Source organism: Felis catus, chromosome C2, assembly GCF_018350175.1.
Source record: "Felis catus isolate Fca126 chromosome C2, F.catus_Fca126_mat1.0, whole genome shotgun sequence".
NCBI classification, from domain to species: Eukaryota; Metazoa; Chordata; class Mammalia; order Carnivora; family Felidae; genus Felis; species Felis catus.
Genome location: NC_058376.1, coordinates 66,334,442 through 66,362,096, shown reverse-complemented (window position 1 = coordinate 66,362,096; position 27,655 = coordinate 66,334,442). Strand labels below are relative to the sequence as shown.

The following is a 27,655-nucleotide window of genomic DNA, read 5'->3' as shown; positions in this document are numbered from 1 at the left end:
AATTAAAAAAAAAAAATAGATGGGGCACCCGCGTGGCTCAGTTGGTTAAGTATCTGACTTTGGCTCAGGTCATGATCTCACAGTTTGTGAGTTTGAGCCCCACATTGGGCTCTCTGCTCTCAGCACAGAGCCTGCTTCAGATCCTCTCCTGCTTACGTTCACACTCTCTCTCTCAAAAATAAATAAACATAAAAAAAAAAAAGAAAAGAAAAACATCCTGTGCACATGTTGGAATCATTTTATTACCCCACTAAAAATCATATGTCAAAAGCAAAATGCAAACACCTTCTGGGTAAGTGTGGCCTACCTTTCTGTGAAGCAGTTAATTTATCAATCAAAAATATATATATAAGGTCTAACAGGAGAGTGGACTGGCCAGTGTAAGGCAGAGCTAGATGAGTGGGTTCCAGTCTATATGGCAACATGAGGCCTCCCGGGGGGTCTAGTACTAGCTGTCAAAGATAAGCTTGGCTTTCTCTGCGATCACATGGCCTCTGATGGCAGATTCCCACCACGGGTTGCTTTTGCTTTCCTCTTGTTAGGGTATTAGGAAGTTTTAACATTAATTCACAAAAATGTGACCAACATAACTAGAATTCATACAAATAGGGAACACACTAAATGACTTATGTATTCTGCTAATATTTAACCAAATAAACATCTCTTTTAAAAACAGATGAACTAAGAAAACTAAATATAAAAATTCACAAAGATAATTTCTAAAGGTAATTCAAAATAGCAAAGTTTAACTTCTATATTAACTTTTTAAAGTTATTTCTGTATTCTCTCACTTAATATTCACAGCACAATTTCCTTACATCATCTAAAACACACCAGGAAAACTCTTTCATGAGCTCTAAGTTCAAGTCTTAGAAATTTAAACTGACCAACTTATTACTTGATATTCTAGAGCAGCCATTAAATTAAATTTGAAAGTCTCAGAGACTATCATGAATTTTAGTAAAGTATATTTCAGTAAGAGTTGAAATGATAAAGCAATAAAACCAAACATGTAATCGAAACTTTCTCTTTTAACTCTTGCTGGAAAGGAATAAACATAAAAGAGTAGAGGGGTTAAGATGGGAGGAAGGCTGGTGGCAGTGGACAAGAGAAAGAGCTGCAGCCAGCCCGGGGAACTAATCACACAGAAAGTAAATATCAGGCCCCAATACTTACTCTGTCAGTTTTGAAAACATAAAACCAGAAGAAGAGGGGCCCAATTCCAAATAGAGCTCCTAAGAGTGAGGTCTTGGGAGTGGGTCTGAAATTGGGATAGATATTTGCTGATCTTGCATAGGTCCAACGAATCAAGGCAGGATCTTCCTGAAATTCATGAAAACAAAAAGTTACAGGAACTTAAGCAGGACCACACTGAAACAATCTCATCAAAACTTTTGTGGGGGAGGACAGGAGATGCCTTTTGTGCTCCACCACAGCTAAGGGTAAGCCCTGAATATTCCTAAATAGCTTTGGGGAAGACCTTTCATTTCTAGTATTTGTTGAATTAACTCTCTGATGATCTTGTTCAAATCCTTCAGAATTTAAAATATTCTTATATCACCCTTCAGCTTTCTATTTATTTGAGATTTAAGAAATATAATCTTTTATTTTTTTTAATTTATTTTTGAGGGAGAGAGAGAGAAAGAGCTTGAGCCGGGAAGGGACAAAGAGAAGGGAGACACAGAATCAAAGCAGGCTCCAGGTTCCAAGCTGCCAGCACAGAGCCTGACACAGGGCTCGAACTCACAAATGGTGAGATCATGACCTGAGCTGAAGTCAGATGCTTAACCAACTGAGTCACCCAGTTGCCCCAAGAAACTTAATCTTTTTAAGCTGTCAGAGAAGCCATTTTTTCTCTTTGATCTTTTTTTTTTTTTTCTTTTCTGGATTTTTTTTTTTAGCTTCATTGTCGTTCTTAAAGTGTGACCAACTGAACCACAGTATTCCCGATGAGGACTCATTTCATATGCTCTGTCATGCTTTGTACTTTGTTTCCAGGACCCTTTCTAATGCTACCCCCCACCCTGCCCTGTCTTTCCAGGCTACATACAAATTGCAGGAAGGTGAAGACTGAGGTAGGCTAACTCTGAACTTTAATTTCTTTAAGCTGACTTGGCAGATATTTTACAAGCAAAACTATTACATTTAACACTATTAAAATAATTTGTAGTGAGGACAAGGTTGTTAAAAAAAATAATCAGACTGTCTTGGTTTAAAAAAAGTAATTATCCATTTTAATATATTTATACTAGAACAACTATATAAGATAGCAAATCTGCCCCAAACACATAATTAAACTTAATTAGCTAAATCCCCAAATGATTTTATAAAAATTATTTGCTCCAATTAACTAATAGGCAGATTAAAAATAAGCAAATTAAATCAGCTTTAAAACTTTAATACTAAAGGAGAACATTCAAGGTCCTATACAATGCCAAGGAAGTCATGATTGGTAGAATTAAAATAGTTAAACTGGATCTTCCACAGATACATTTTTAAACCAAAATGTCTGCAGAAACAGTAAAGGTGAAGACACAAGATATACACAGGTTTAAGGGGATGTTTGAGGTCAATACCTGAAAGGATAAATACATCTATTCTTGTATCTATCCCTTCTACTATTAATGTATTTGAATGATTCTCCCATGACAGAATTCTCAATTTGCCAGTCGTGTCTCTACATATTTACCGGTCAGATCAGTCTTCCAGAAACAGATATTTTATTTCATAAAAACATCAACAGCCCCATGACCATAGTTTATTGAGCCTGGTACTGTTAAGAGAAGTTCCAAAACAATTCCATGGGAGATAGTTTTCCTTCTTTGACACCACTCTATCTCCAAAGAACTATCAGCAGCATCTGACATGGTCAACAATCCTTCACATCATTTCTTTTGGCTTTCAGGACACACACCTGCCTGGTTTTCCTCCAAACCCTGTGGCCATTCCCTCTTGGTCTCTTTTGCTCTCTATGTCCTTATTTCTCTAAACGCTTAATACTGGACCTTAGACCTTACTGGTCTTTTGTTTGTTTATTTTTATTTTGGGAGAGATAGAGAGCAAGCAGGGGAGGGGCAGAGAGAGAGGGAGAGACAAAATCCCAAGCAGGCTCCACACTGTCAGTGCAGAGCCCCATTCGGGGGCCAAACTTAAGAACTGTGGGATCATGACCTGAGCCGTGAGATCATGACCTGAGGTGAAGTGAAGAGTCGGACACTTCACTGACTGAGCCACCCAGGCGCCCCTTTGCTCGTCTTTTCCATCTACATTCATTCCCTTGATGAGCTCCTCCTGTCACATGGTTTTAAATATCCATCTATAGGCCGATGACTCCCAAAATTTTACTTCCCCAGACCTCTACCCCGAACTCCAGACATAATATCCAACTACCTGCTCAACACTGTCATGTTGTCTAACAGGCATGTCAAATGTGATGTATCCCAAACTGATTTCCCAATGTTCCACTCCATCTCCATCCCTGCTCCTCTCACATTCTTCTCTATGTTGGTAAAAAGCAACTTCATTGTTCTGATAACTTAGGTCAAAAACCTTGGAGTCATTCTTCACCCTTCTCTCTCTTACACCTCACATCCAATCTGCTAGCAAATCTGGTTGGCTTTACTTTCAATACATACTCATAATTCACCACTTCTTACCACCTACACTGCCAAAAACACCCTGATAGATTACCTCAAAAGCCTCCTAACTAGACTCCCTGCTCTTGTCCTCCATAATGTATTTTTAAGTAAGCAACCAGAGAGAAGTTAAAGTATAAGGGCAGATTACTCACTCAGTAAAAGTCCTTCTTGGTGTGATCTAGTTCCAAGTACCTTTCTGACCTCATCTCTTCCTACTTTGCTTCCACCTTTCTCCACTTTAGTCACAATGGTCTCTTCAGTATTTTTGAAACTAACCAGGCACACTCCTGTCTAAGGACCTCAACACCTGTCCTCTCTACCTAAAATGCTACTTTCCCTGAGAGCTGTGTGGCTATCTCCCTCACCTCACTTCCTTCATGTCACCTTCCACGGAAGGCCTTCCCTAGGGATATCTAACATTTCAGCTGCTGTCCCTCCCTACTATACACACACATTCCGAATTCCCTTCCTTGCTTTATTTTTCTTATCACTTATCACTAACATGCTAAATGATTTACTTTCTTAAGTTTATGTATTTATTTTGGGAGAGAGAGAGACAAAGAGCAAGCAGGAGAGGGGCAGTCGGAGGGAGAGACAGAATCCCAAGCAGGCTCCACGCTGTCAGCGCAGAACCTGATGCGGAGCTAGAACTCACAAACCATGAGATCATGACGTGAACCCAGGTCAAAAGTCGGACACTTAACTGACTGAGCTACCCAGGTGCCCCTAAATTATTTAGTTTTTAAATCTGTTTATTACTTGTCTGCCCCACTGGAAAGAAAGCTCTATGAGGACAGGAATCTACACTGTCACCTCAGCATCGAACACAGGGCCTAGCCTATTACAGCAATTATTTGTTCATTGAATCAATCATTCTTAAAGATTAGGCAAGGAATTTCCATGTATTGATCACTAAATGATTAAGTGCCAGGCACTCCTTTATTTAATTAACAGAACAACCAATGAGGCAGGTATTACTGTCTCTTTTATATGACAAAATCGAAACTGTCCTAGGGCACAGAACTGGAAAAAAGAATCTGGGGTTTAAACTTCAGCTAGCTGGCACATCAAACCCACCTGTGTATGTAAATAACAAATGTCTCTCTCCACACCTTCTCAAGTAAACACCTTCTTCTCCAGTTCTAACTAGAATTGGTACAGCCAACTGGTTAAGCAGATGTTTTGGGTTACAAAGATCAAGGTTTAAATTCTGCTCTATCACTTGCTAAGGGAGTATTACTCTATGACCTACTTGTCCTTCCCATGTTGTCTTCCAATCTGTAAAATCGGGTTAATAACAGGGCCTAATTCTGAATACTTGTGACATTTGAATATTCGGAAAGGGTTTAGATAGTGCCTGCACAATTTAAATTTCCTTCAATTCTCATAACTTCCAAAAAGTCCTACAGAACACCAATGCAACTGTTGGGAAAAGTGTTTTTTTTGTTTTGTTTTGTTTTGTTTTGGGGTTTTTTTGTTTTGTTTTTAGTATATTTGACATCATATTTAAACAGCTCTTGGACAGAAAATTATCAAAAAGCGCACTCATTAAATAATAGCTATCAGTCTACTGGTTATATATTAAGTGCCTGGAATGTTATACAAACTATTTCATTTAACCTCACAATGGCTTTATAAAGAGTATACTACCATTCCCACATAAGATCAGAAAATTAACGTTTGGAGAGAGTAGGCAAATTGCCTAAGGTCACATAGTTTGCCAACTTGTGCTGCCTTGGCATATGAATCCAAAGACCACAGCTTCAATAGCTGCAGTTTTGGGGTCTTTAAAAGATATAAATTGAAAAATCACTATATTCCCATCAGGAGAGAGCAGTATTGATATGAATTGTGAACTGAATGGTGGAAAACTGCTTTAAAAAATAATAATAATAACACACACAACACATTTTCTGAGCACTCATTACATTCATTACAGCCCGGTCACTGTGTTGGCTGGTGATGTGCCTGGTCTCATTTAATCCTCGTCACAGCCTCATAAAGTAGGAAGTGCTGTATTAATCCCATTTTCCAGACAGGAAAACCGAGGCTAAGCAGCAGAGTTGTGTCACTTTAGTGAGCAAGCCAGGATTCAAACCCAGCCCGGTGTGAACTGAGAACCGTCCTGTAGACCACCAAGCTCTCCGCCCAAGGTCAAAGGGCTAGTGGGTTGGCCTGCTCTCTGAGCCTGGAAAAGGGCCAATGTCTAAGATACGGATTGGAACGGTGGCCGCCCCGCTGCGGGGTCTCCCTTGGCCGGTCTGGGCTGCCCGGTCGGAGGGGACAGCCCGGACTCTATGGCCCTTGATTCCCGCCCGGCCGGCCCCCGACTCACGATGAGCCCTCGGCGGCTGGGGTCGTTGTACTGAAGCAGGTACTCCCGTTTAAGTCGGGATCTTATGGCCAACCGCTCGGCTTGCGCCTTCCGGGCTTCTGGCGATACGTCGTATTCGGCTGGGTCGAGGGTGGAGGGTAGAGTGGCCAGGCGCGAAGGCTGGTACTTGGGGAACGACATCTTGGCAGTCCGGCACAGAAGCGCGCCTGCGCGACTCCGAGGCCCTCCCCCACTTTATTCTGACCTTCATCCAGCGGGAGTGCGCTTGCGCGTCAGCTGAAGGTAGGCGAGAGAGCGAGACAAAGAACTCAGCTTCTTTCCGCAACCTTCCTCGCGGTCCTGGGGCCCTAATAGCGATCTGCGCATGCACAGTGTGCTCTTTTCGCCCACCCCCGCTTCCTCCTTCTACCTACCCACAATCTGTTGCTCGCTGCCTGCTGTTTCCTAGCAGCCTTTCTCAAAGCAGAGCTTTTTATGAGAAGTTGAACTGTGTGAGACTGGCAGACACGGGGAACGGGACTGGCTCTAGTAGAGTCCTGTTTCACTGTGGGTCCCTCCAAGGTGTGTGACTTTGAACAAGTCACTTAACGTCTGTGAGTTTTCCTCCTGCTCATCCTGTGTAATGACCCCTATGCCGTTTACCTAACAAACCTTTTGTGAGGATTACATAAGATAATGGAGAGGTGCCAAAGTGCTTTGCAAAGCACAATGTCCTCTGCCAAAAAAGAGAATAAGCTTTTCTGTATTACCACATTAGATCCGTACAACGTAAGAAAAGGTGTGTTTTTCTTAGGCACGAAACAATGTTGAATAGGAGAATGATGTTAGAAATGTTGCCTGCCTGACTAGTAAGTCGTTAAAAAATGAAATATTGAATAAAGCGCGTGAAGAAACAGTATCTTGATTAAAATACCCCTTACCTAAAATCCTTAGCACTCTTCAGGTGCTAAGAATGAAAAATACCTTCAAGATACGAAAATATGCATAGAGGCATTGTGTCTTAATGTGAAAGATGATTCAGGGAGAAAAAAAAAAGTAACCCAAGGGAAACCTCCATCCCTACTGTCTTTCCCCTTTCCCCCACTATCACCAAGGGGAAAATGCAACTTCAAGTTGCACAGCAGGGTCTTTGGGTACCAGTCAGGTACTCCTCCGGGGAAAGCATGTAAACAATATTTCCATAACTCAGACAAGGAAAGCTGGATCAAAAGAGAGCTTCACCTTGGATGAAATGTCTGAAGACATATAGGTATGTTGGGAAATGGTTGCTAGGCAGAGAAGGGACCTAGAAAGTGTTGGCATTTGAAGTGATGAGCAGCACTGCTGTCACATTTATTCAACATTTTAATATTGTTTTAAAACATTTATTAAGCACCCACTGCGTGAAGCATACTGCACACTAGTGAGTCTTAGTCAATCTTCCAGGCTCAGTGGGGGAAATGCAGAAGAAATGAAGGACGTGGTGTTGTCTTTGAGGAGCTGACAATCAGGCCGTACAGAAAGAGAAGACAGAATATGATAATATTTGCAAAGCAGTTTAATGTCCAAATGAATTTAGAGCAAAATGGGCTCATGAGAATACAGGCTGAGGAAATGTAGAAAAAAGAAATTTGAAACAAATCGCTTACACTCAATTTTAAAGGAATGAGAATAAAAGGAGTTCTGAGTTTTTTTTTTCAAAGGTGTTTCAAAATTTTGTTTATAGATTAGACACTGATATGGGAAAAAGGCATGCAAAAGGATAAAAGAAAGAAGAAAGGAGTACAAAGACTACAGATGACAACATTTTAAAAAGACTTCATAAAGGTAAGAGAGAGGGAAAGAGAGAGAAAGACAGAATAAACTTCATCATTTCCCTTTGGATTAGTTAAGGTGTTTGTTTCTACATTTGCTTGGTTATCAAAAGTATCCCTTTAGATGATTGTCAAAAAGATGAAGTCCTAAGTTCTCTTCTGCTCTTGAAGATTCGGAACTGATCTGGCAAGGGAACCCATGTGTCTGTACTTTGTGTAGTTTCTTGAGGGGTTTCTTATACCGTTTTGCGTTTGAAAAACAGAGATGAGTACAAGAGGTCTTCCTTTCCCTCTTCTTTTTCCAGGAAAGGTCCTCCCAAAGTGAATCTATTTAACGTGAAGACCTGGATTCTATAATGAAAAAAAAGACTTGATTGAGCCTTTATCTTGAAATAATGCAATCAAAAAATTATGAAAATGAATATATCTTATATTTAACATTTAAGGTCACAATTACAACTGTGTGCTAATTCTGATAAATCAAGTGTTAATTTGTGGGCACAGTTATTTTTATTTTATTTTATTTTATTTTATTATTTTAAAAAAAATTTAATGTTTATTTTTGAGAGAGACAGAGACAGAGCATGGACAGAGGAGGGGCAGAGAGAGAGGGAAACACAGAATATAAAGCAGGCTCCAGGCTCTGAGTCGTCAGCACCGAGCCCAATGTGGGGCTCGAACTCACAAGAGCCGTGAGATCCTGACCTAGGCCAAAGTTGGATGCTTAACCCGACTGAGCCACCCAGGCGCCCCCACAGTTATTTTTATATAGCTCATTATCCTTCACTTTGCCTTTGATTTTTGCAGAGGCTCATATTTGTAGAAATGTTGGAGGCCTTTATCCAGTTTTCCCAAGGTCCTCTCTTAATTCTTTGAAACTAAATTACTTCCTTTTGAAGCATTGATGTCATCATTATTCTTACTGATTTTCTCTTTTTCCCCTTTGTTATCTAGTACAACGCTCTGAGATCCTCCTTTATTAGTGACTTTGCAGGCTGCTGCAAACATCGCTTTTATGAATTTTGTGAAAGTCCACATCTTTTGCAAGATTTGCAGTAGATTTCTATTATTTTTGAGGATTGGATATTTCCAAGTGGATGGCTAAGACTTTGATAGGAGTGGATGTAGGCACTAGGGTTAGCAGATGGAACAATGCAAGTGGGGAACAATTTCACAAGTAACCACTTCACCAATGAATATTTCATATTTTGAAGACTTTTACTTTTCCTAATAGAATTTATCAGAATTTATTGGGACATGGATTACAAGGACTAAGTATGTGAAACTGTATTTGGCTGGAAGAGGGGGGATGGAGTGGTAAAGTGGAGAAGGAGAGAAATACAAATATGCAGGGATAGGCAAGGATGACTGGGACAGGATTTCAGGGAACAGAAGATGGACAAGTGAATACAGAAACTGTAAGAAGCAGATAAGTTCCAGTTGCAGCAATATGAAGAGCATTCCTTCTCTTAATTGGCTAGGATCATAGGTAAATTTGTGAATAAATTCCCAACTTTGAGTCAGGAATAAACCCAATGCCCGGAGATTTAAGTAATCAGTGATTGTCAGCAGCTGACATTTAGTGAGCATTTTCCTTTATTATTGTTTTCAAAAATCTTGTCCTGACGTTGAATATCAGCAAGTGATGTACTGTCAAACTAGTACAGGGTCCCCTCCTTACATGATCTTCTCCAGAACCCTGGGAAGGGCCCTAGAAATGTGTTCACATGGCCATTCTGTTTCTGTAAAATTAGACGAAGTAAGATATTTAAATCTCAGTTGCCTAAGACTGCTGTGTCTCTCCTGACTTCTCTTCTATTACATTTTCCCTCCTGGTGGGTGGTATCTCAGTGATCTGAGGCATTTGGGGGATCTGACAAATGAAAATTTGAATTTAGTGGGACATATTTATTTGATTCACATCAATTTCAAGTGGAGTTTAATTATTGCTAGGCATCCAGGCGTAGGAATGGCTTCCAGGGATATCATTAACACCCAGTGTGCCGGGGAGGTGCAGGATCAAAGTTTGTGTTGTGATATGAACTTGTCCTGTGAATCCTGGCCCTGGAAATATAGGGGTAGAGGAGGAGAAATAAGGTTTGAAATATACAGAACCAGAAGCTAATCTGTGGGAAATTCTCCTAGTTATCATTGGCATTTTTCCTTTAAAAAGCACCCCCCTCCAAAATTATATAAGCTTCACATCCCATCAAATCCTGATCTTCCTGTTTATCCGTCTTGTTAAGGCTGCAAGGAAGAGATACAAAGTGCTATGTGAATTAATTTAATTGCAAGGAGACCTAAGAATATGGGGTAGAAGGGAAAGTTATCTCTCATTTGGTTATGTAGCCACCCTAGGAATTCATCTTCCAAAACTGAAATGAACAACAGTTCAAAGAGAGAATAAGAACAGTACTTTAGAGCTTCAGTGTCCCATCTTAGCTCAAGTAAACCACTTTCTCTTTGTTTAACTACCATCTACTCTTCCTCCAAAAGAGGATATTATTGAATCAGTTTGACACTATTCAATCTAGATTGCCTCAAAGTACCACATGGGAGGTTGGCTCTCACTGTATCCAACTTATCTGCAGCTCTGTTGATTTGGGCACTGTCGAAGTCAGTCATGAATAAGATTACACTACTGGTTTTACTCAACAGATGCACTTAAGTCATAGAAGTTTATCTTGTTTAGAGAAGACCCACATAGAACTACTTGCTTCAGAAGTGGTGGTATATCCAGCAGACACTTTAAGACTACACAGCCTGTCCATTACAAACATACATTACTTTCTACTTGTTTCTACTATAGCTTTATAGTAAGTCTTGGTATTTCAGGAGGCAAATCTCTCCGTTTTATTATAGTTCGAAATTGTGTTAGCTACTTTTGTTCCTCTTCTTTTCCAGATGAATTTAGTATTAAGATGTTAAATTCCGTGAAAAAAAATCCATTGGGATTTTGGTTGGAACTGCACTAAATGTATACCTTAATTTGAGGAGAACAGACATTCTTCTCATATTGCATCTTCTCATCTGTAATCTATTAGTCAGGTCCTTTATTCCCTTCAATCATGTTTTGTAACTTTCTCCGTGAGGAATTGTTGCCTCCTCTAGTAGATTAATTCTGCTACATTATAGATTTCATTGCTATTGTTAATTGTTTCTTTTCCTATTACATTTTCTAAATGACTGTTGCTGGTGTATTATAATATTATTGATTTTTGTATACTGATTTTGGAACCAGTATCCTTGTTGAACTCTTTATCACTTCTGTTGGCTTTTCTATTCCTTCCTTTGGATTGTTCTATGTAGTTGGCCATACCTTGAGAAAAGCAGTCTTGCCTTTTCTCTTACAAGTCTCATACTTGGTTTTCTCTCTCTCTCTCTCTCTCGCTCTCTCTCTCTCTCTCTCATTGCATTAGCTAGGACCTACAGTACAATGTTTTATGATAGCAGAAACTGAGAGTCTCCTATATTGTTCCCAGCTTTAATAGGAAATCTGTTCACCATTAAATGTTTGCTGTAGGGTTTGGTAGAAGCCCTTTATCAGGTTGAGAAAATTCTGTTATATTCTTTCCCAAACATTTTTTAATCATGAATGAGTGATAATTGATCAAATATATTTCTACATTTTTGTTATATAGTCATATGGTTTGTCTGTTAATCTGTTAAAAACACAGAGAAATTTAGTAGGTTTTTTTATTTCAAGTTTTTATTTAAATTCTAGTTAGTTAACATATATAGCAAAATTGGTTTCATGTGTAGGATTTAGTGATTCATCACTGACATATAACACCCAGTGCTCATCACCAGTGCCCTCCTTAATACCCATCACCCATTTAGCCCACGCCCCACCCACCTCCCCTCCATCAACCCTCAGTTTGTTCTCTATAGTTAAGAGTCTTTATGGTTTGCTTTCCTCTCTTTTCCCCCTTCCCCTATGTTTATCTGCTTTGTTTCTTTTTTTTTAAGTTTATTTATTTATTTTGAGAGAGAGAAAGCATGAATGAGTGGTGGAGGGGCAAAGAGAGAGGGAGAGAGAGAATCCCAAGCAAGCTCCACACTGTCAGCACAGAGCCAGATAAGAGACTCAGTCTCATGAACCATGAGGTCATGACCTGAGCCAAAATCAAGAGTCAGATGCTTAACCATCTGAGCTACTCAGGCACTCCTCATCTGTTTTGTTTCTTAAATTCCACATATGAGTGAAATCATATGGTATCTTTCTCTGACTGACATATTTTGTTTAGCATAGTATACTCTAGCTCCATCCACATCATTGCAAAGGGCAAGATTTCATTCTTTTTGATTGCTGAGTGATATATCCACTCATCAGTTGATGGACATTTGGGCTCTTTTCACAATTTGCCTATTGTTGATAGTGTTGCTGTAAACATCAGGGTGTATGTGCCCCTTCAAATCAGCAGTTTTGTATCCTTTGGATAAATACCTAGCAGTGCAGTTGCTGGATCTTAGGGTAGTTCCATTTTTAACTTTTTGAGGAACCTCCATACTTTTTTCCAGAGTGGGTACATCAATTTGCATTCCCACGAACAGTGTAAGAGGGTTCCCCTTTCTCCGCATCCTTGCCAACATCTGTTGTTTCCTGTGTTAATTTTAGCCATTCTGACAGGTGTGAGGTGGTCTTGTCATGGTTTTGATTTGTATTTTCCTGATGATGAGTGATGTTAAGCATCTTTTCATGTGTCTGTTAGCCAGTAGGTTGTTCTGATGTGGAATATTTTGCATTCTGAAATTAACTATTTCATGGCCATGATATGTTTTTTAATGTAGTGATTAAATAATTAAACTGAATTAAATTTATTAGCATTTTATTTAGGATCTTACCGTTTATGTTCATTGATGAATTGGCTGTATAATTTTCTTTTTCCTATTTTGTTCTTGTCCAGTTTTGGTAATTTATTTACATGAAAAGAAGTGGATAGATTAATAGATTTCCTTTTTTTTTTTTTTTTTTTTTTATTCTCCAAAATGGTTTGTTTAAGACAGGAACTGTATTCCTTGAAGACTTTGTAAATTATCTTTTTAAAACTGTCAACTTCCTGGGTCTTCCCTTTTTATTTTCAGGAGAGACTTTTGGCTATCAATTCAATTTCTTTAATGATGGGTTTTTTTTCAGGTTTTCTATCTCCTTTGGAATGAAGTTTGGTAATTTAAATTTTCTCAAATGTCTGTTCATTGCTTTTAATGTTTTTTTTTTATTTTGAGAGGGGAGAGAGAGAGGGCATGTGTGAGCCAGGGAGGGGCAGAGAGAGGGTGAGAGAAAGAATCCCAAGCAGGCTCCACATTGTCAGCACAGAGGGCTCTATCTATCCCACGAACCGAACCATGAGTTCATGACCTGAGCTGAAATCAAGAATCAGATGCTTCACTGACTGAGCCACCCAGGTGCCCCTTAAATATTTTGTTTTAAACTTAATTGTTATAGAGTTTCTAATCTCATGATTTTTTCAGTCTCCACTGTTTTTATAATTATGATCCTCATTTTGCCATTAATATTGTTTGTTTTCGTGTCCTCGATAATCCCCATCCCCTATTTCTCCTATCCCTCCACCTGTCTCCCCTCTGGTAACTATCAGTTTGTTCTCTACAGTTAAGAGGGTTTTTCTTGGTTTGCCTTTCTCTCCCTTTTTCCTTTGCTCCTTTTGTTTCTTAAATTCCACATATGAATGAGATCATATGGTATTTGTCTTTCTCTGACTGACTTATTTTGCTCAGCACTATTTATCCATTTCTTATTTATCTTATTTATCCATTCATCTTATGGATCTTATCCATCTTATTTATCCATTCATCTAAGGAAGGACACTTGGGCTGCATCCATAGTTTGGCTATTGTAGATAATGCTGCTATAAACATAAGGGTGCATGTATCCCTTTGAATTAATGTTTTTAATTTGGGGGGTAAGTACCCAGTAGTGCAATTCCTAGACCTTAGGGTAGTTCTAATCTTAATTTTTTGAGGAACCTCCATACAGTTTTCCACAATGGCTGCACCAATACTGTTTATTTATTGCTTCTTTTTTTCTTCATCCATCTTGCTAGAAGTTTGTCTTCTTTGTCTTTACAGAGACCCCATTAAAAAAAATTTTTTTTAATGTTTATTTATTTTTGAGAGAGAGAGAGAGAGACATGCAGACCGACAGAGCACGTGAGCCAGAGAGGCAGAGAGAGAGGGAGACCTAGAATCTGAAGCAGGCTCCAGGCTCTGGATGTCAGCACAGAGCCCGACACGAGGCTTGAACCCATGAACTGTGATATCATGACCTGAGCCAAAATCGGTCACTTAACCGACTGAACTACCAAGGTGCCCTCAGAGAACCCATTTTTTATTTTGTCATCCCTAATCAATTTTTCCTCTTATACTTATTTCTTTTATTTTTCTTGAGATTACTGTAATATTCTATTTCTGGTTTCTTCAGCAGAATGCTTACCTCATTCATTTTTAATATTATGTTTTATAATTTTTTATGCATATACATCTATAAATTTAATTTTAGGTATATAGTCATATGTTTTTTTAGTATTTTCATTTTCATGTAATTCTGAGTATTTCATAATTTCTATTATGCATTTTCCTTAACTGATTAGTTATTTAGAAATACGTTTTTCAGTTTCTGAAGTTTTTTTTGTTTCGTCAATTTTTTTACTGTTAATTTCTTGTTTAATTGTATTACTGTATAATATTAGTCCTTTGAAATTTATTGAGACTTTCTTTGGGCTTCCTATATGGTCAGTTTTTGTTAGATTGTTTTTTTTAACAAACCATTTTTTGAAATTTAACATACATATGGAAAGAAAAATGTACAAATCATACATATGCTGTTCAATGAGTTATTACAAAGTGAACAAAGCCTTCTAATCATACATAGTCATTTTTATTATGGTTCCATGTAAGCTTACAAAGAATGTATACTTTGTAAGTCATTGAGTGCAAGGTTAGATCAAGTTTTTTAATTAGGTGGTTTAGGTGTCTTATATCTTTCTTTATTCGCCTATGTCTCCTTGCTCTATTTCCAATATAGAAGTGCATATAATTTCCCAGTGCTATTGTGGTTTGTCCATTTCTCCTTGAGCAAGATTAGAATACACAGGGTGAATTGAAGGTGATATGGAAACATTTTAATGCACATGCATCTCTGGATTATTTTTACCAAAAGACAAAGAAACTCATACATAATGGTTCGCTCATTCCATCCATTTAGTGTGCTGTATACAAACCAACCAGGAAAAGAAGATTTCTGCTTAAAATATACAGAACACTTAGAAACACATCTGTCATGTAGACATATCCAAAAGCTCATGAATATTACATTTTGCATTTCTCTCCTTCAGAGACAGTCTTTTCATCCTAGTCTTAGCATATATCTGTTCTTATTACTAAAGTCACTTACATAAGGACATATTTGTACTTGAAAGGAACAATAAGTTGCCTACAGAGTATAAGGTGACATTTTCTTACAGCTTGTCAATTTAACATAAAAGAGGGTTGATCTGCTTAGCTGAGGCTATGTCATGCTTTTTTCTATGGTATAAAATGCTGCCCTATCATCATCTTTTGCTTGGGGAGAGCAATAGCCTCCTAGTTGGCTTTCTTACCTACATCCACCCTTACCATACTCCTATCTCTTTTCCAAACAGCAGCTAGGGTGACCTTTTAAAATACACATTATCCTAGCACCCCTGTTTAAACTCTTACATGACTTCAAGACTCGCTAAAGTCTGCTTCCTGCCTCTTCAGCTGTGCTTGGCTGTATGCTCCCCATCACTGTCTGTGCTCCAGCCACACTGGCCTCTCCTCAGTTCCTTCCTTCCCCAGGGCCTTTGCACTTACTCTTCACTCTGCCTCAAATATTACACACCATACTCTGATTCATCCTGCAGAACCCACTCAGTTCTATCACCCCTTGGCTAACCAACAAGGTAAAATCGCTCTACAAGCTTTTGTAGCATTGTAGACCTCTCCTTTACAACACTAATTACAATCCTAATTTTACATTTTTTATTATTTAATTAATCCCTGCCTCACCTCCCATTAGAATGCAGGCTCTTTGAAGACCAAGCCACAGCAGGCTGGACTCACCCTGCATCCCAACACTAGCACAGTGTCTGGCCCATCACAGCAGTGGTAATGGGCTAAATGACCACTTCCTTTCTTCATTTCAAAGTGAATTTATTAACCAAATATACCTTCACCCCTCTTGCTGCCTCTGTTTTCATCCCTTGCTTACTTCTAGTAATACTCCATACTCACCACTCCTCCCCTCTTCACTCCCCGCCCCCACTGTGAATTAAAAATTCAATTCCAAAAGCATTATCGGTAATACAGCTTTTTACTGAAGATTTTGTGTAGTTACAGAGGAGGAAGTACATTACAAAGTAAAATGCCATAACAAAGCCCTTTAACATCTCTGCTTCCCCCCAGCCTTGTCTCTACAGCAGCTGGAGCTGTCTTATCCCTCTTCTTCCCCCTCCCCCCACTGCAGGTGTGCTCTCAGAACCCCTCCAGCCAAACTGCCTCCTCCTCCACCTGCTTCCAAATGTATATTCAGCAAAACAAAGTGCAGCCATCGGCCAAGCCATGACTCCTGGCTCCTTAGTTCATAGGGCCACTTGCATTTATAAAAGTTTGGAACAAAAAGTGTTGACTTTTTGTTCATCTTTTCCTTTGCTTGCTGATAGTCTTTCCTCCATCAAGGCCATCCATGCCCTGCCTGCTTTCTATGGCTGACTGAAATCTTACATCCATCAAGGTCCAGTTCAAACGCCCCACCTTCTAGAAACCTTTCCATAAGACCCTTAAGTTGAGGTAATTTTTTCTCTTCCCTAAAAATGCACACCACTTCTTTTATTCTTATTGGTATTACAAGCTATGTTAGGATTGTCTTTTTCTCCCTCTCCTTTAAGAGCAAGTTCTGTTTCTTACTCTACAAGGTCTGAAGGGTCTGGCTCAGGACTCTCTGCACTGCAGGCTGCAGTGTTGGTAGAATTACAACAAAACATTCTGTATTTCTTTTCACAGATTTTGGTAAAAGCCTCTTCAAGAAAGCTACTGATACCCAATATTTCAATTTCAGAGTCAGCTAGCAGAAACTACTCCTTCCCTGAAGAAACTCTGTACCTGTTGTGGGTGGGAATAGTATAGCTTCTGGTTTAACAAGTTTGGAGAGAAGGTCTCTATCCAGGTAAAAGATAGTGTTGACATCTTTGCCTGGATTGACTCTGGCTTTCTAAAATGCAGCAACAGTCTGGCCCCTGAAAGACAATCAGGGCTTCTGAGAGATTTAGAGTCTAACTCATGTGACTCTTTTAAAATGTCAAGGAGATGGCTAAGTAAAAATGTGGCCATATGAATTTAAGCTCTTGAGGTCTAGAGAGGGACTTACTGCTAGCAGTCTGTGTTCTGTTATCATAATTGTGATCTTCGGCTGAGCAGATCTCTCACTTGGTACCTTGACCAAGCAGAGAAGGTAGAGCCCAGTGATGAGGTTTGTTTCATGTATATGTGACTGACTGAGGACAGCTAAAATGCACCTTACCATCACTTGCTCAGATTTCCTATCAAATTATGTTACCTTCTCAACATGAAACTGTAAATATCTCTAAATTCTTTCATTCCTATAAGCATCTTCCTTACTCTGGAAGTGACATCATCCCATTTTTAAAATGTTGGGGTAGGTTTTGTTTCTTTTATTATGGAAATTTTCAATGTACACAAAGTAGAGGAAATGATACAATAAGCCTCTTAGACTCATCCTGAGCTTTTACATTTGGAAATATTTTGTCAATGTCATTTTATCTATCCCCCCTACATATACATTTCACTTTTCTTTTTGCTGGATTGTTTTAAAGAAACCCCTGACTCTTTCATTTTACCCATAAATACTTTAGGATGTATTTCTAACAATTAAGGAGGGTTTTTTTCCTACATAACCACAATGCTATTATCACACGTAACAAAATTATCAATAATCTCAGGAGCATTTTAAAAATAGGATTCTGGAAAAAGCAAGCCAAAGGAATGAGTAATATAGAATTTCAAGCACTATGGTAAGCAGTTTGGGAAGATGCTTTTAGCAAAGAGGGTACTTTCACTCTTGCAAATGACATCACAGAGCCAGATGCCACTTTCTCCTACATATCCATAATTGGATTTACTTTCTTACCCCCAAATATATTCCTTGGTTCAGTTCAAGGCATCAGCAACCACCCAGGAGCTCAAGCTCCAGAAACAGGGTCCTTGTAGAGTTTCCCCCTGCCCCCACCCCTTTAGCACTCCCTTTAACCAGTTTTGAAGAGCTAAAACTCAGGGTGAATATTGCTCATATCCATCCCCTCCTTTGCATTCCCACTGCCACTCCTTTTGTCTGGGCCCCTGCTATCTATCTCTACATTGAGGTTATTGAAAGATTTTGATTTGTGTTCCTCCCAGAAACAGAGCCTGAGACAAGGATTTGAGTATAAATAATTTATTGGAGAGGTGATCCCAGGAGACCTGGAAGCTGAGCTGGGGAATGAGACAGGGACGTGAAAGAAGCCAATACAGGATGTGTTAACAAGCACTGAAGGACACTGGGGCTCCATCCCACTGGACAAGTCTGGGAGACAGTACAGAATACCCCTCAGCATTATCCCAACCAACAGGCAAGGGAGCTGGGCTCTTATTTATCCATCAGGTCTCCACCTGTCATTGCCTTATGGCTGCTTTCAAGGGCAAGAAGTCCCCAGCACTTCTAGCCTGCACTGTGCATGGTCTAAGCCTACTACCAGCCAGAACACAGAGGGTCATGGGCCTTCAAAGTATAACAGTAATGCTAAGGGGAAAAGGGCAGGGCACTGAGAGCACTACATTGCCTCCCTTCTCACTCTCTCCTTCACAGAGGCAGGAATAACTTTCTAAAGTGCAAATCTGATTCAGGTACTTCCCTATTCAATAAAAAGGGTATGTGGATAATGCTGCAGACCAGTATTGCTTATTTCCCCTTATGGAGGTGACGTCCTTGAGTGGTGCTGAACCATATGATCCTGAGTGCCTTTGGCATACCTGTTGCAGGTGGCCAAAGTCTGGGTTGGACTTTGAGGAACTACTTGTGAGTTCAATGAATAAATAGCTTTATTCATATGTTTATAGTCAAAACCTTGTTTACTTACAGAACAGGTTGGGAGTAGAAGTGACAAATGATTGCCCCTGGTTTGGATTCCACTGGTGCAGACCTTTACCTCTGAATAGTTATATATAACCCTTCCCAGACAGCAGAGTGCCTCTCTCTCCACTGGTGCACCAAAATTATTGTGGCAATACTTTGTTCTTTATGCAGTCACATTATCTGGGAATCTCAATGTGATTTACAAGCTTACATAACTTCCCAAATGAGTCAGCATGCTCATCAAGAAGGCAGCATGGTGCAGTGGAAAGAACATGGCATTTGGTGCCAGATAGAAAGTTCAATACCTGCATCTGTCACTTGCTAACTGTGTGTTAGACAAGTTATCCTACCTCTCCAAGCCTCAGTTCCTTCCGATAACGAATGCGGATGGGAATACCTACCTAAGAGGGTTATTATAAGGATTAAATGAGGTAAAGAACGCTCAGTGTGATACATAAGAGGCCCTGAGTCACAGTTCACCTTCCCCATCCTATATCCTGATTTTACTCATCTGGCAGAGTTCTTGAACCTTACTGACCTGCAGTGAGTAGAAAATGCTGATTTCCTACTAGACAAAGCAAGTAAAGCTTTATCTCCTTTTAGCACTAGTGGATTTTAGATGAAAATCTGAATCAGTTCTTTGTAAAGGAAAACTGCTCTTGCTCCACTCTGGGCAAAGCATCCACATCATGTATGAAATAAATCCATACCAGAAAGGGCTGGGGTGCTCCAGGAAGGGCTGGGCTGCACAGTCTGGCTCGGCACCCACGGCAGTCAAAGATTGCTGGCGTTTAGAGGTGACTTAGTGAGCACACGGCAAGACATACAGCCGGAAAAATGAAATGTGCAGGAGAGGATTGAAACCCCATCTGCATAGCTGTTGAGCGCGGTGGGGAGCGGTGAGGAATGGCGTTGCAGAATGCCCTTCGAGAGACAAAGCGGCAGCATACAAATGAGGGCACTGCTGTGCCAGCCAGGGCTGAGGATGATTCTGGAACTGTCTTTTCCAAAGTGGTTGGAGCAAATGCCTGCAAGTTAAAATAATAATAATAAATAAAATCCCTGGTCAGCAAATTAACACTGCTGCAAATGTTCCTCCCTGCCGGTCGCAACGCTATTAGGGGAGGATTACCAGACAAGCTGATTTCCAGGATCTTTATAGCCCGCATAATACATAGTTAGCAGTCAGCTGGGGTCAGCAGAGAGAGTGTTTATAATTAAGGGGTGATTGGTGAGTATGTCCATAACAGCAAAGAAACCTCTAAAAAGAAAAATCAGGAGCCAATCTTTGAACTTAGAAACTAGAGAATGTTAGAACATGAAAGATTCCTTCTGATCATTGAGCTGTGCTGATGATTTTTAAATGCTAAAGAAACAGTAGAACCTTTCTTTCAAGTAAAATCGTATGCAGACTCTCCCCCTGGAAGGCAAACAAAAGGAATGCTGCTCCGAGTAGGGGAGGGAAGTGGAGAGGACAGTGTGGTTCTGGAGCCCCAGCCTCCCCCACTCCCAGCCTTCACTTTAGATCTGCCACTGTGGCCCCGAATATAATCTGCAAATCATTAAGCCCCACCGACCGTGGTGTGAAAACCTCTAGGCTAGTCCACCCCATACATTGTACAAGTGAGTTTTGGCTCAAAGAGGGGAAGCGATTAGTATAAGGTCACCCAGCAGAACTGGGACTAGAGCCCAAACCTCTTGAGTTTAAATTCCTTTCTCTCTCCTAAAAACTACCTCCCCTTATAAAAAAAAAAAAAAAAATGAAAAGTATCTTTAAAGATAAAGTTACCTCATGAAATAGCTTGTTAAAGTAAATGAGAAAGACCGAGGCATCCAAGTGTAAATACTGGCTTTGGAAAGAATCCAGTTCTATCTTCTTGACTGCTGGACCCAAGTGCAGCTTTTATTACATTTATTTTTAGGACTTTCAGCATGGCAGTCACAAAATCCAAGTAGATTTGCTAAACTAATGGCCTCTTATACCAGGGTAAATCTAACCAGTTTGTGCCTTCTAGAAAAAACAACCTAAAACTACAACAGCTTAGTATCTTTAAAAAATTATTTTTAATACACTGGCATAGTAAGAAAGGAATCTAAAATGCATGGTAGATGGAGATGGCCAAACCAAAGCTCTTATACAGCGGAGCACGAGGCATTTCAGATTCCTGACTCTACTTCCCATTGTGAGACCTTGAGCAAGTCACAACCTCTCTAGCCCTCAATCTTTTTTCAAAAATCTACAAAATGATGAAATCATTAGAGTCATTAAAAGTCAATATTCAACAGAACCCTGACACAGAACTGTCCAGTGTGCTGGTCAGCCAGCACTGTGCGTGTTCACAACAGAGGCCTCTGTCTCTGAGTCAGAGGGTCTGGGAGCACAATTACTGTAGTAGAGGAGAGAGAAGCAGCAACATGGAGATGCTGTAGGTTGAAAGGAAAGAAGGAGGAGGGAAGCAGATGCAGAGAAGAGCAAAGGGCTCTCCTTTCATGCATCAGAGGATTGGATTTTGATCAGCAACCATCCTAGACATTTATGTCACACCTATTACCCTGAAGTCCTCTAAATGTTTCCTAATGGACTTGGCTTTGGGGATTCCATTCAAGGCCTTGAGCCATGTGGTCTCATTTTAAACTGGGAATGTTCAATTAAAATAGTAGCGGGGCGCCTGGGTGGCGCAGTCGGTTAAGCGTCCGACTTCAGCCAGGTCACGATCTCGTGGTCCGGGAGTTCGAGCCCCGCGTCAGGCTCTGGGCTGATGGCTCGGAGCCTGGAGCCTGTTTCCGATTCTGTGTCTCCCTCTCTCTCTTCCCCTCCCCCGTTCATGCTCTGTCTCTCTCTGTCCCAAAAATAAATAAAAAACGGTGAAAAAAAAATTAAAAAAAAAATAGTAGCTATGTGGTAGCAAATGATGAAATGATACCAAGTTTTTATAAGGGGAAGAAAAGCAACATTTTTTAAAATACAACGTCCCACACATTTTGTTTGTTATTCAGTTTAATGCTTACTATAACTTTTAAATTAGATATCATTTCTCCCCATTTGACAGATCTAGATGCAGAGAGGCTTAGCATCTCCTTTAAGATAACAAGTATTTTATGTAGCTGTTGGGACTGTAAGCCCCCTCAGGAGAGAAACTTTCTTTCTTTCTTTCTTTTTTTAATTTTTTTTTAATGTTTATTTATTCTTGAGAGAGAGCATGAGCAGGGGAAGGGCAGAGAGAGAGGGAGACACAGAAATCAGAAGCAGGCTCCAGGCTCTGAGTTGTTAGCACAGAGCCTGACATAGGGCTGGAGCTCACAATCCGTGAGATCATGACCTGAGCCGAAGTCGGACACCCAACCGACTGAGCCACCCAGGAGCCCCAGGAGAGAGACTTTCTTGTTCGTGCTTCTGTCATCAATGCCAAACACAGTGCCTGGTGCATAGGTGATCGGTGCACATCACTAAAGGAAACTGAAGGAAAAGGCCAAGCTTTAAATCCAGATCTGCTCAACTCCCAAATCTACTTCTTACTACCACCAAACTTATACAATTTATTAAAAACAACTGTTATTTGGCCAGTTGTTCTTAACCCCTTCTTTACTATGTAATTGGAAGTGTTATGAGCTCTGGTTTCGATGCCTGTTTGAAGCTCTAGCTACCTAATTGGTTACTGAGTTCCCATCTCTTGGCTGAATCTATAATTAAGCAGGTTTTTTTAAGACATAGTTAGCCATAGTCCCAGGTTCCCTAAAATGTATAACATTCACCCAGAGGACCACACTTGAAGAAAAACACAGAACTGGAAAATATTTTATCATACTCCAGTATCATTGCTCTCCTCAGTCACCTTAAGCAATTACAGAACAAAACGGTGCTGGGTTTTTTTTTTTTTTTTCTAATCAGTAAACACAAATTTTAAAAGGCAACTTTCATAGAGTTTCTTCACAGTACATCTTAGAAATGAAGCAAATCCTGATACAAGGATGCTAGTACACAAGGATGGTAACACATTGCAGTTTATGTCCAGGAACTGGATGAAGGTAAGAAATTAAAGACTTGTCAAGCATGTTGTATTACAAGGGCAAACTCAGGTGTGCCTGGGATCTTGCTCTGATTAATGCTTCAGGGCTCAGCAAGGTAGGCCCAGTGATCTGTGGGTGGGTGGTTCTGAGAGAGTGAGCGATCAAAGTCATGTCTTCTTGTCTTTCTCACTTAGGGCCACTTCCTCTCTGGTGTGTTGACCAAGGCTATACCTGGCATGGCTTCAGTCATCCCAGGGTACTTCACTAGGCCTTTTCAGTTGTGTGCTCATCTATTTCTTCCTCCCTCCACTTTTCGCAAGTATTGACCAAGGGCTCTCATGGGCTTAGCCTCTGCAAGGTGCTGTGGGAGCTACAGAAAGAACAAAGTATGAGCTTCTAGACTCTTGTAGGCATTACTGATTATATACCTGGAACTCAAGTGTGACCACGAGGCCCCCACCGAGCTGAGCTGGTGACTTAATTATTATCACCTTCCTTCCTCATCAGCTCCTGAGGTCTTAGAAAGTCTGTCCTGTTATCATAGCCTGAGGAGTGTAATTCTCCCTTATTTCGCTCCACACAGGGGTGCACCATGACATCAACACAAATGCAGCCCTCTTGCCTTGAGTGAAATAGCACCCATGTTACCATGCCTGCACAATCAGAAAGGTGACAACCCTTTACAAATCAGTCAGCTGGAGAAGATACAGGGTCAGTTCAGCTTTGTGGATAATTCTCCTTGTTTTCTATACCGGGTTTGGTTACCTCTATCTGCCTGCACTGAACTACTATATGTATTTTATATATATATATATATACATATATATATATATATATATATATATATATATATATTTGCTTGGTTGTAGGTCTGGGTCTCTCAGAAGTCAAATATTCTCTCTATTTTCTCCTTATTTCCTGCTCTGATTTTCCCTCTAGAACATCTGCCCTGGTCAAAATCTTTTTTTTTTTTTTTTAATGACAGTTTTATAGTGTACAGTTCAGTGCTTTTTAGTGTATTTTCAGAGTTATACATCACCACTATCTAATTTCAGAACATCTTCATCACCCCCAAAAGAAATCCCATAGTCATTAACAGTCACTTCCCGTCTCTCCCCCCGCCCCTTCCCCTTGACAACCACTAATCTATTTTCTATTTCTGTGACTTTGCCTATTCTGGACATTTCATAAAAATGGAATCATACAATATGTGGTCCTCTGTGACTGGCTTCTCTCAATCAGCATGAAGGTTTCAAGGTTAATCCATGTTGTAACATGGATTAGTACTTCATCCCTTTTTGACTAAATAATATTCAGTTGTACAGACAGACTGCATTTTATTTATCTGTTTGTCAGTTAGTGGACACTTGGGTTGTTTCCATTTTTTGGCTATGAGGAATAATGCTGTTTGAACTTTCATGTACCGGTTTTTGTGTGGACATATGTTTTCACTTCTCTTGGGTATCTATCTAGAAGTAGAACTGATAGGCTGGCGAAAATCTTAAGGAACCATTTCTAATGGTCTTCATTCCTATCTGTTTCCCAGGGAATACAGTTTCTCTATATTCATTAAACAAAAGGGAACGATCAAAGCAGGAACTCCTTCACCAAATCCTGGACACAGTCTTTGCTTTTCCAAATCAGTTACAAAGCCCAAACATCTCCACTCTAAACAACATGCAGCTTTGAGTAACTGTGGCAGGCCCAGGATGGGGACCAGTCACTGCAGTGATTCACATTAAACAGCAGCTTGTAGCACCCAGAGAGGGTACACAGAACCAGCCTCTTCTGACCAGGCTTTAATCTTATAAACAAAGGAGCATTTATAGTCATGTCATTCTCTACTTATAACTGATTCCTTGAAATCTAGTCTCTTGTATCCTGTCCATAATCTTGGACTATGATCTCAGGGTTATGCATGGCCTGGAATAAGCAAGGTACAACCTTGGAATCCTAAATTGCCCTTTCCCCACCAACTGCTCTGCAGGCTTCTGTTTATAACTGAAGTCTGCCCTCTGCTGGTCATAGCCGGCCCTGACCTGCAACATGGAGCCGCTGAGCAGATTTCTTCCAAAATCATTTCTTCTCCAGGAGCATTTAGGAAATTGCTACCATTTACTCAGCTTATAGCAATACAGAGAAATGGCATCTTCTGCAGGGTATTCCTCTTTTATTTTTTTACTTTTTGATGTTTGTAGATTTTTCCCTTTTATTCAAAAGTAAGTTTCAGTTACTTATGAGCCACTTTCATTTGTGATAAATAACCATTATTTGTATTTATGCAGTGTCTGCCAAGACCCTTCTGTTCCTATTGACTCATGAGTCACTAAAATACTCTTCCATGGTAGAAGTGGGCAAAGGCTACTTGAGATAGAACATAATATGAGTTGTGGGCTATCATCTTGCCTAGTAGTTTTCCAGAGGTGGTTTGTAGACTGCCTTGAGTAAAGAAAGACCTAGGGACTGATTCTCCTCAAGTTTTGTGGGATATCCCACTTGCCCTGTTGGAAAGCTGCAGGGCATCGGACATTTGGGGATCCCATGCAGACATGGCAACCAAGTGGGCACTCTGGCCAGGGAAGCAGATCTAGGAGGGACATGAAAGATAAGTGGGGAAGGAAGTCAGAGCCTAAGGAGACCAGGAGACAATGTAAGCAAAAGGCTGAAGTGGTGACAGGAGGAAAGAAAATAAAGTAGAGGAGGGAAGGTGGTTTTACAAGGGCAGAACAGGGGACTAAAGAAGTGACTGCTTCCCTGAGGACCATTACTGCTTTCTGCAATGCAGTAAAAATCTGTTCAGTTTTTAGGTAACAAAGGAGAAGGAATCCTTTCGATGTTTTTATCCAGAGTCCTTGAGAATAACTCTATGCCTCTGAACTCATGTTTTAGGAACATTTTAACTTTCTTCCCTGAGAGAAATGCAGCACTTTCATGAAAGAAAACTTAATTTTTAGAGACACAGTTTGTGTTTCTAACATCTGAGTAGCTGGGAAGGAGGGGACTCACAATGATTCGTTATGATGAGCATACATTCTAGCCAGAGTTCTGGAAATCTGTCCCCCTTCCCGAAAGTACAGCCATAGTGGGGACTCCACTGCCTAGAGCCCCTGCTGGTTCCACTGCTCATCCCAAGGCCACCCCCCCATAAGTCTCACTGTCCTTGTCAGTCTCCTTGGAACCACAGAAACCAGGGCTCAGTGTCTAACAGAGATTCCTGTGTCCTGTTCGATCTCTTCCTTTCCATCTTCCTCTTGCCTCCACCTTTACCTCCTTCCCTAGTCCTCTGGATGCAAGTTCTCTCCTCCTACATCGCCCCTCTCTAGGCTTTGTGACTTGGAACTCAATCATTTTAGAAACGACAGGGCTTACTGTGTTCCCATGCTGGATGCTGCCCCTTTAAAATCAACCTTAAGTTGGAGGGAAGAGAGAACCAGGTCTTCTGCCTTTCCTCCCAGAGATAAAAGCTATTCTTAGCAGTCAAATCGGCTTGGCATTTGGGGAGACTTGTATTTTTCTCCTTCCCACCCCAGGGGTTTTGCCATTGCAATTCCTCTTCCTCATAAAGAAAAGATGAAGGGGATAAAGAGAAGGGGAAAAAAGGAAGGACGGGCACCATCGCTGCTGCCCCAGTAGGCTCTTCTTGGGACTTATTGTGGAAGGCTGGTCTGGTTGGAGCACCCTCACCCCAACCCCATAAGACCGGTTTAATTCTAGCAGTCATTTTTCAGGCAAAAAGTCTAAAGGCCAAATGAGCTCCCTTCAGGCCTTTCCACAGCACTTTGTATGTGGCACGTGTTCATTAAATATGTTTGCTCAGCCAGCCTCCTGCCTGTACCCTCATTAGGGTGGGTCTCTCAGGACCGCCTTCACTGGGCACTTAGGGCCATGGCAATCTGTCAGGGCATTTAAAACCCAGCATTAAAGAGCAGGCTTCAGAGAAACCAGGAACTAGGGAAATAAAAATTTTTTTTAATTTTAAAAAAGGAAAGGAAAAACATGGATGTGCAAAGCTCAAGAAGCTTACGTAATCCGATTCCGCTTGGACCCAGATGGTGAAATTCTGCAGAGCGGCCAGCAGGGGGAGCTCAGGCAGTGTGTCAGAACGCCGGCGCGGAGGTTGCCTGGAGCCAAAACTCCGCACAAACAAAACAATGAACCTTTGTGGTTTCTCTTGGGTTCTTAATCCAGGCCGGCTCAGTCCAGGACGGCCTGATCATCATTGTAGGGGACTCAGCTAGCATCTCGCAGAACACCGATTTCATAAGTCTGTCTGCCTGCCTCTGTCCCCCAAATTGTTTCCTCTGTGTTCTGTTCGACCTCTAATCCTTTTTCTCAAACTCTCTCGGTAACCCTTTGTACCTCTTTTTATAATTCTTGTTTTCTCTGAATCTGTGTTTCTGTCTGTGCTTCTTTCTTGTTATTTCTCTGCATCATCCTAGGTCTGCTAGTCACATAAATGAAAAATAAATGGAGATGAACCCACCCAAGAGCTGAGCTTTGAAAGATTTTGAGATCTTGCAAAAACTAATACTTTGATTAAAATGTACGCTGTGCCACAAAAGTGGTTAATTCTGCCACTACTTAGCTGTGCAGTCACGTCTTTCATGCCTATTCTCTAGTCTCTGTCCTCCAGGCCTGCTGCCCTTGCCACCCTGCAGTCTCTCCACTGCCATTGGTTACTGCTAAGCTGTTGCCCACCTCCCCCAGCTACTGACCT

General features: G+C 40.6%; 1 protein-coding gene and 1 long non-coding RNA gene across 6 annotated transcripts in view; both read right to left on the bottom strand.

Moving 5' to 3' along the window:
- NDUFB4 (NADH:ubiquinone oxidoreductase subunit B4) overlaps positions 1-6,296 on the bottom strand; it is a 62,956-nt gene extending 56,660 nt beyond the window's left edge. For 4 of the 5 annotated variants that reach the window (XR_006585088.1, XR_006585090.1, XR_006585089.1 and 1 more), the window contains exons 1-2: positions 5,974-6,296; positions 1,177-1,323 (exon numbers count right to left, since the gene is read on the bottom strand). Coding sequence is in view for 1 of the 5 variants with exons in the window: in XM_011285932.4 (XP_011284234.1) it covers positions 1,177-1,323; positions 5,974-6,153 (327 nt within the window). In the remaining 4 variants the exon portion in view is untranslated. The remainder of the gene's footprint in view (positions 1-1,176; positions 1,324-5,973) is intronic. The other variant, XM_011285932.4, reaches the window with a different exon arrangement.
- A 13,273-nt stretch (positions 6,297-19,569) lies between these two features.
- Positions 19,570-27,368, bottom strand: LOC123379966. Its single transcript, XR_006585087.1, has 3 exons — positions 26,963-27,368; positions 23,170-23,308; positions 19,570-19,958 (listed from the first exon to the last, which is right to left on the bottom strand). It is a non-coding gene; the product is annotated as an uncharacterized LOC123379966 (long non-coding RNA).
- Between the last annotated feature and the right edge of the window lie 287 nt (positions 27,369-27,655).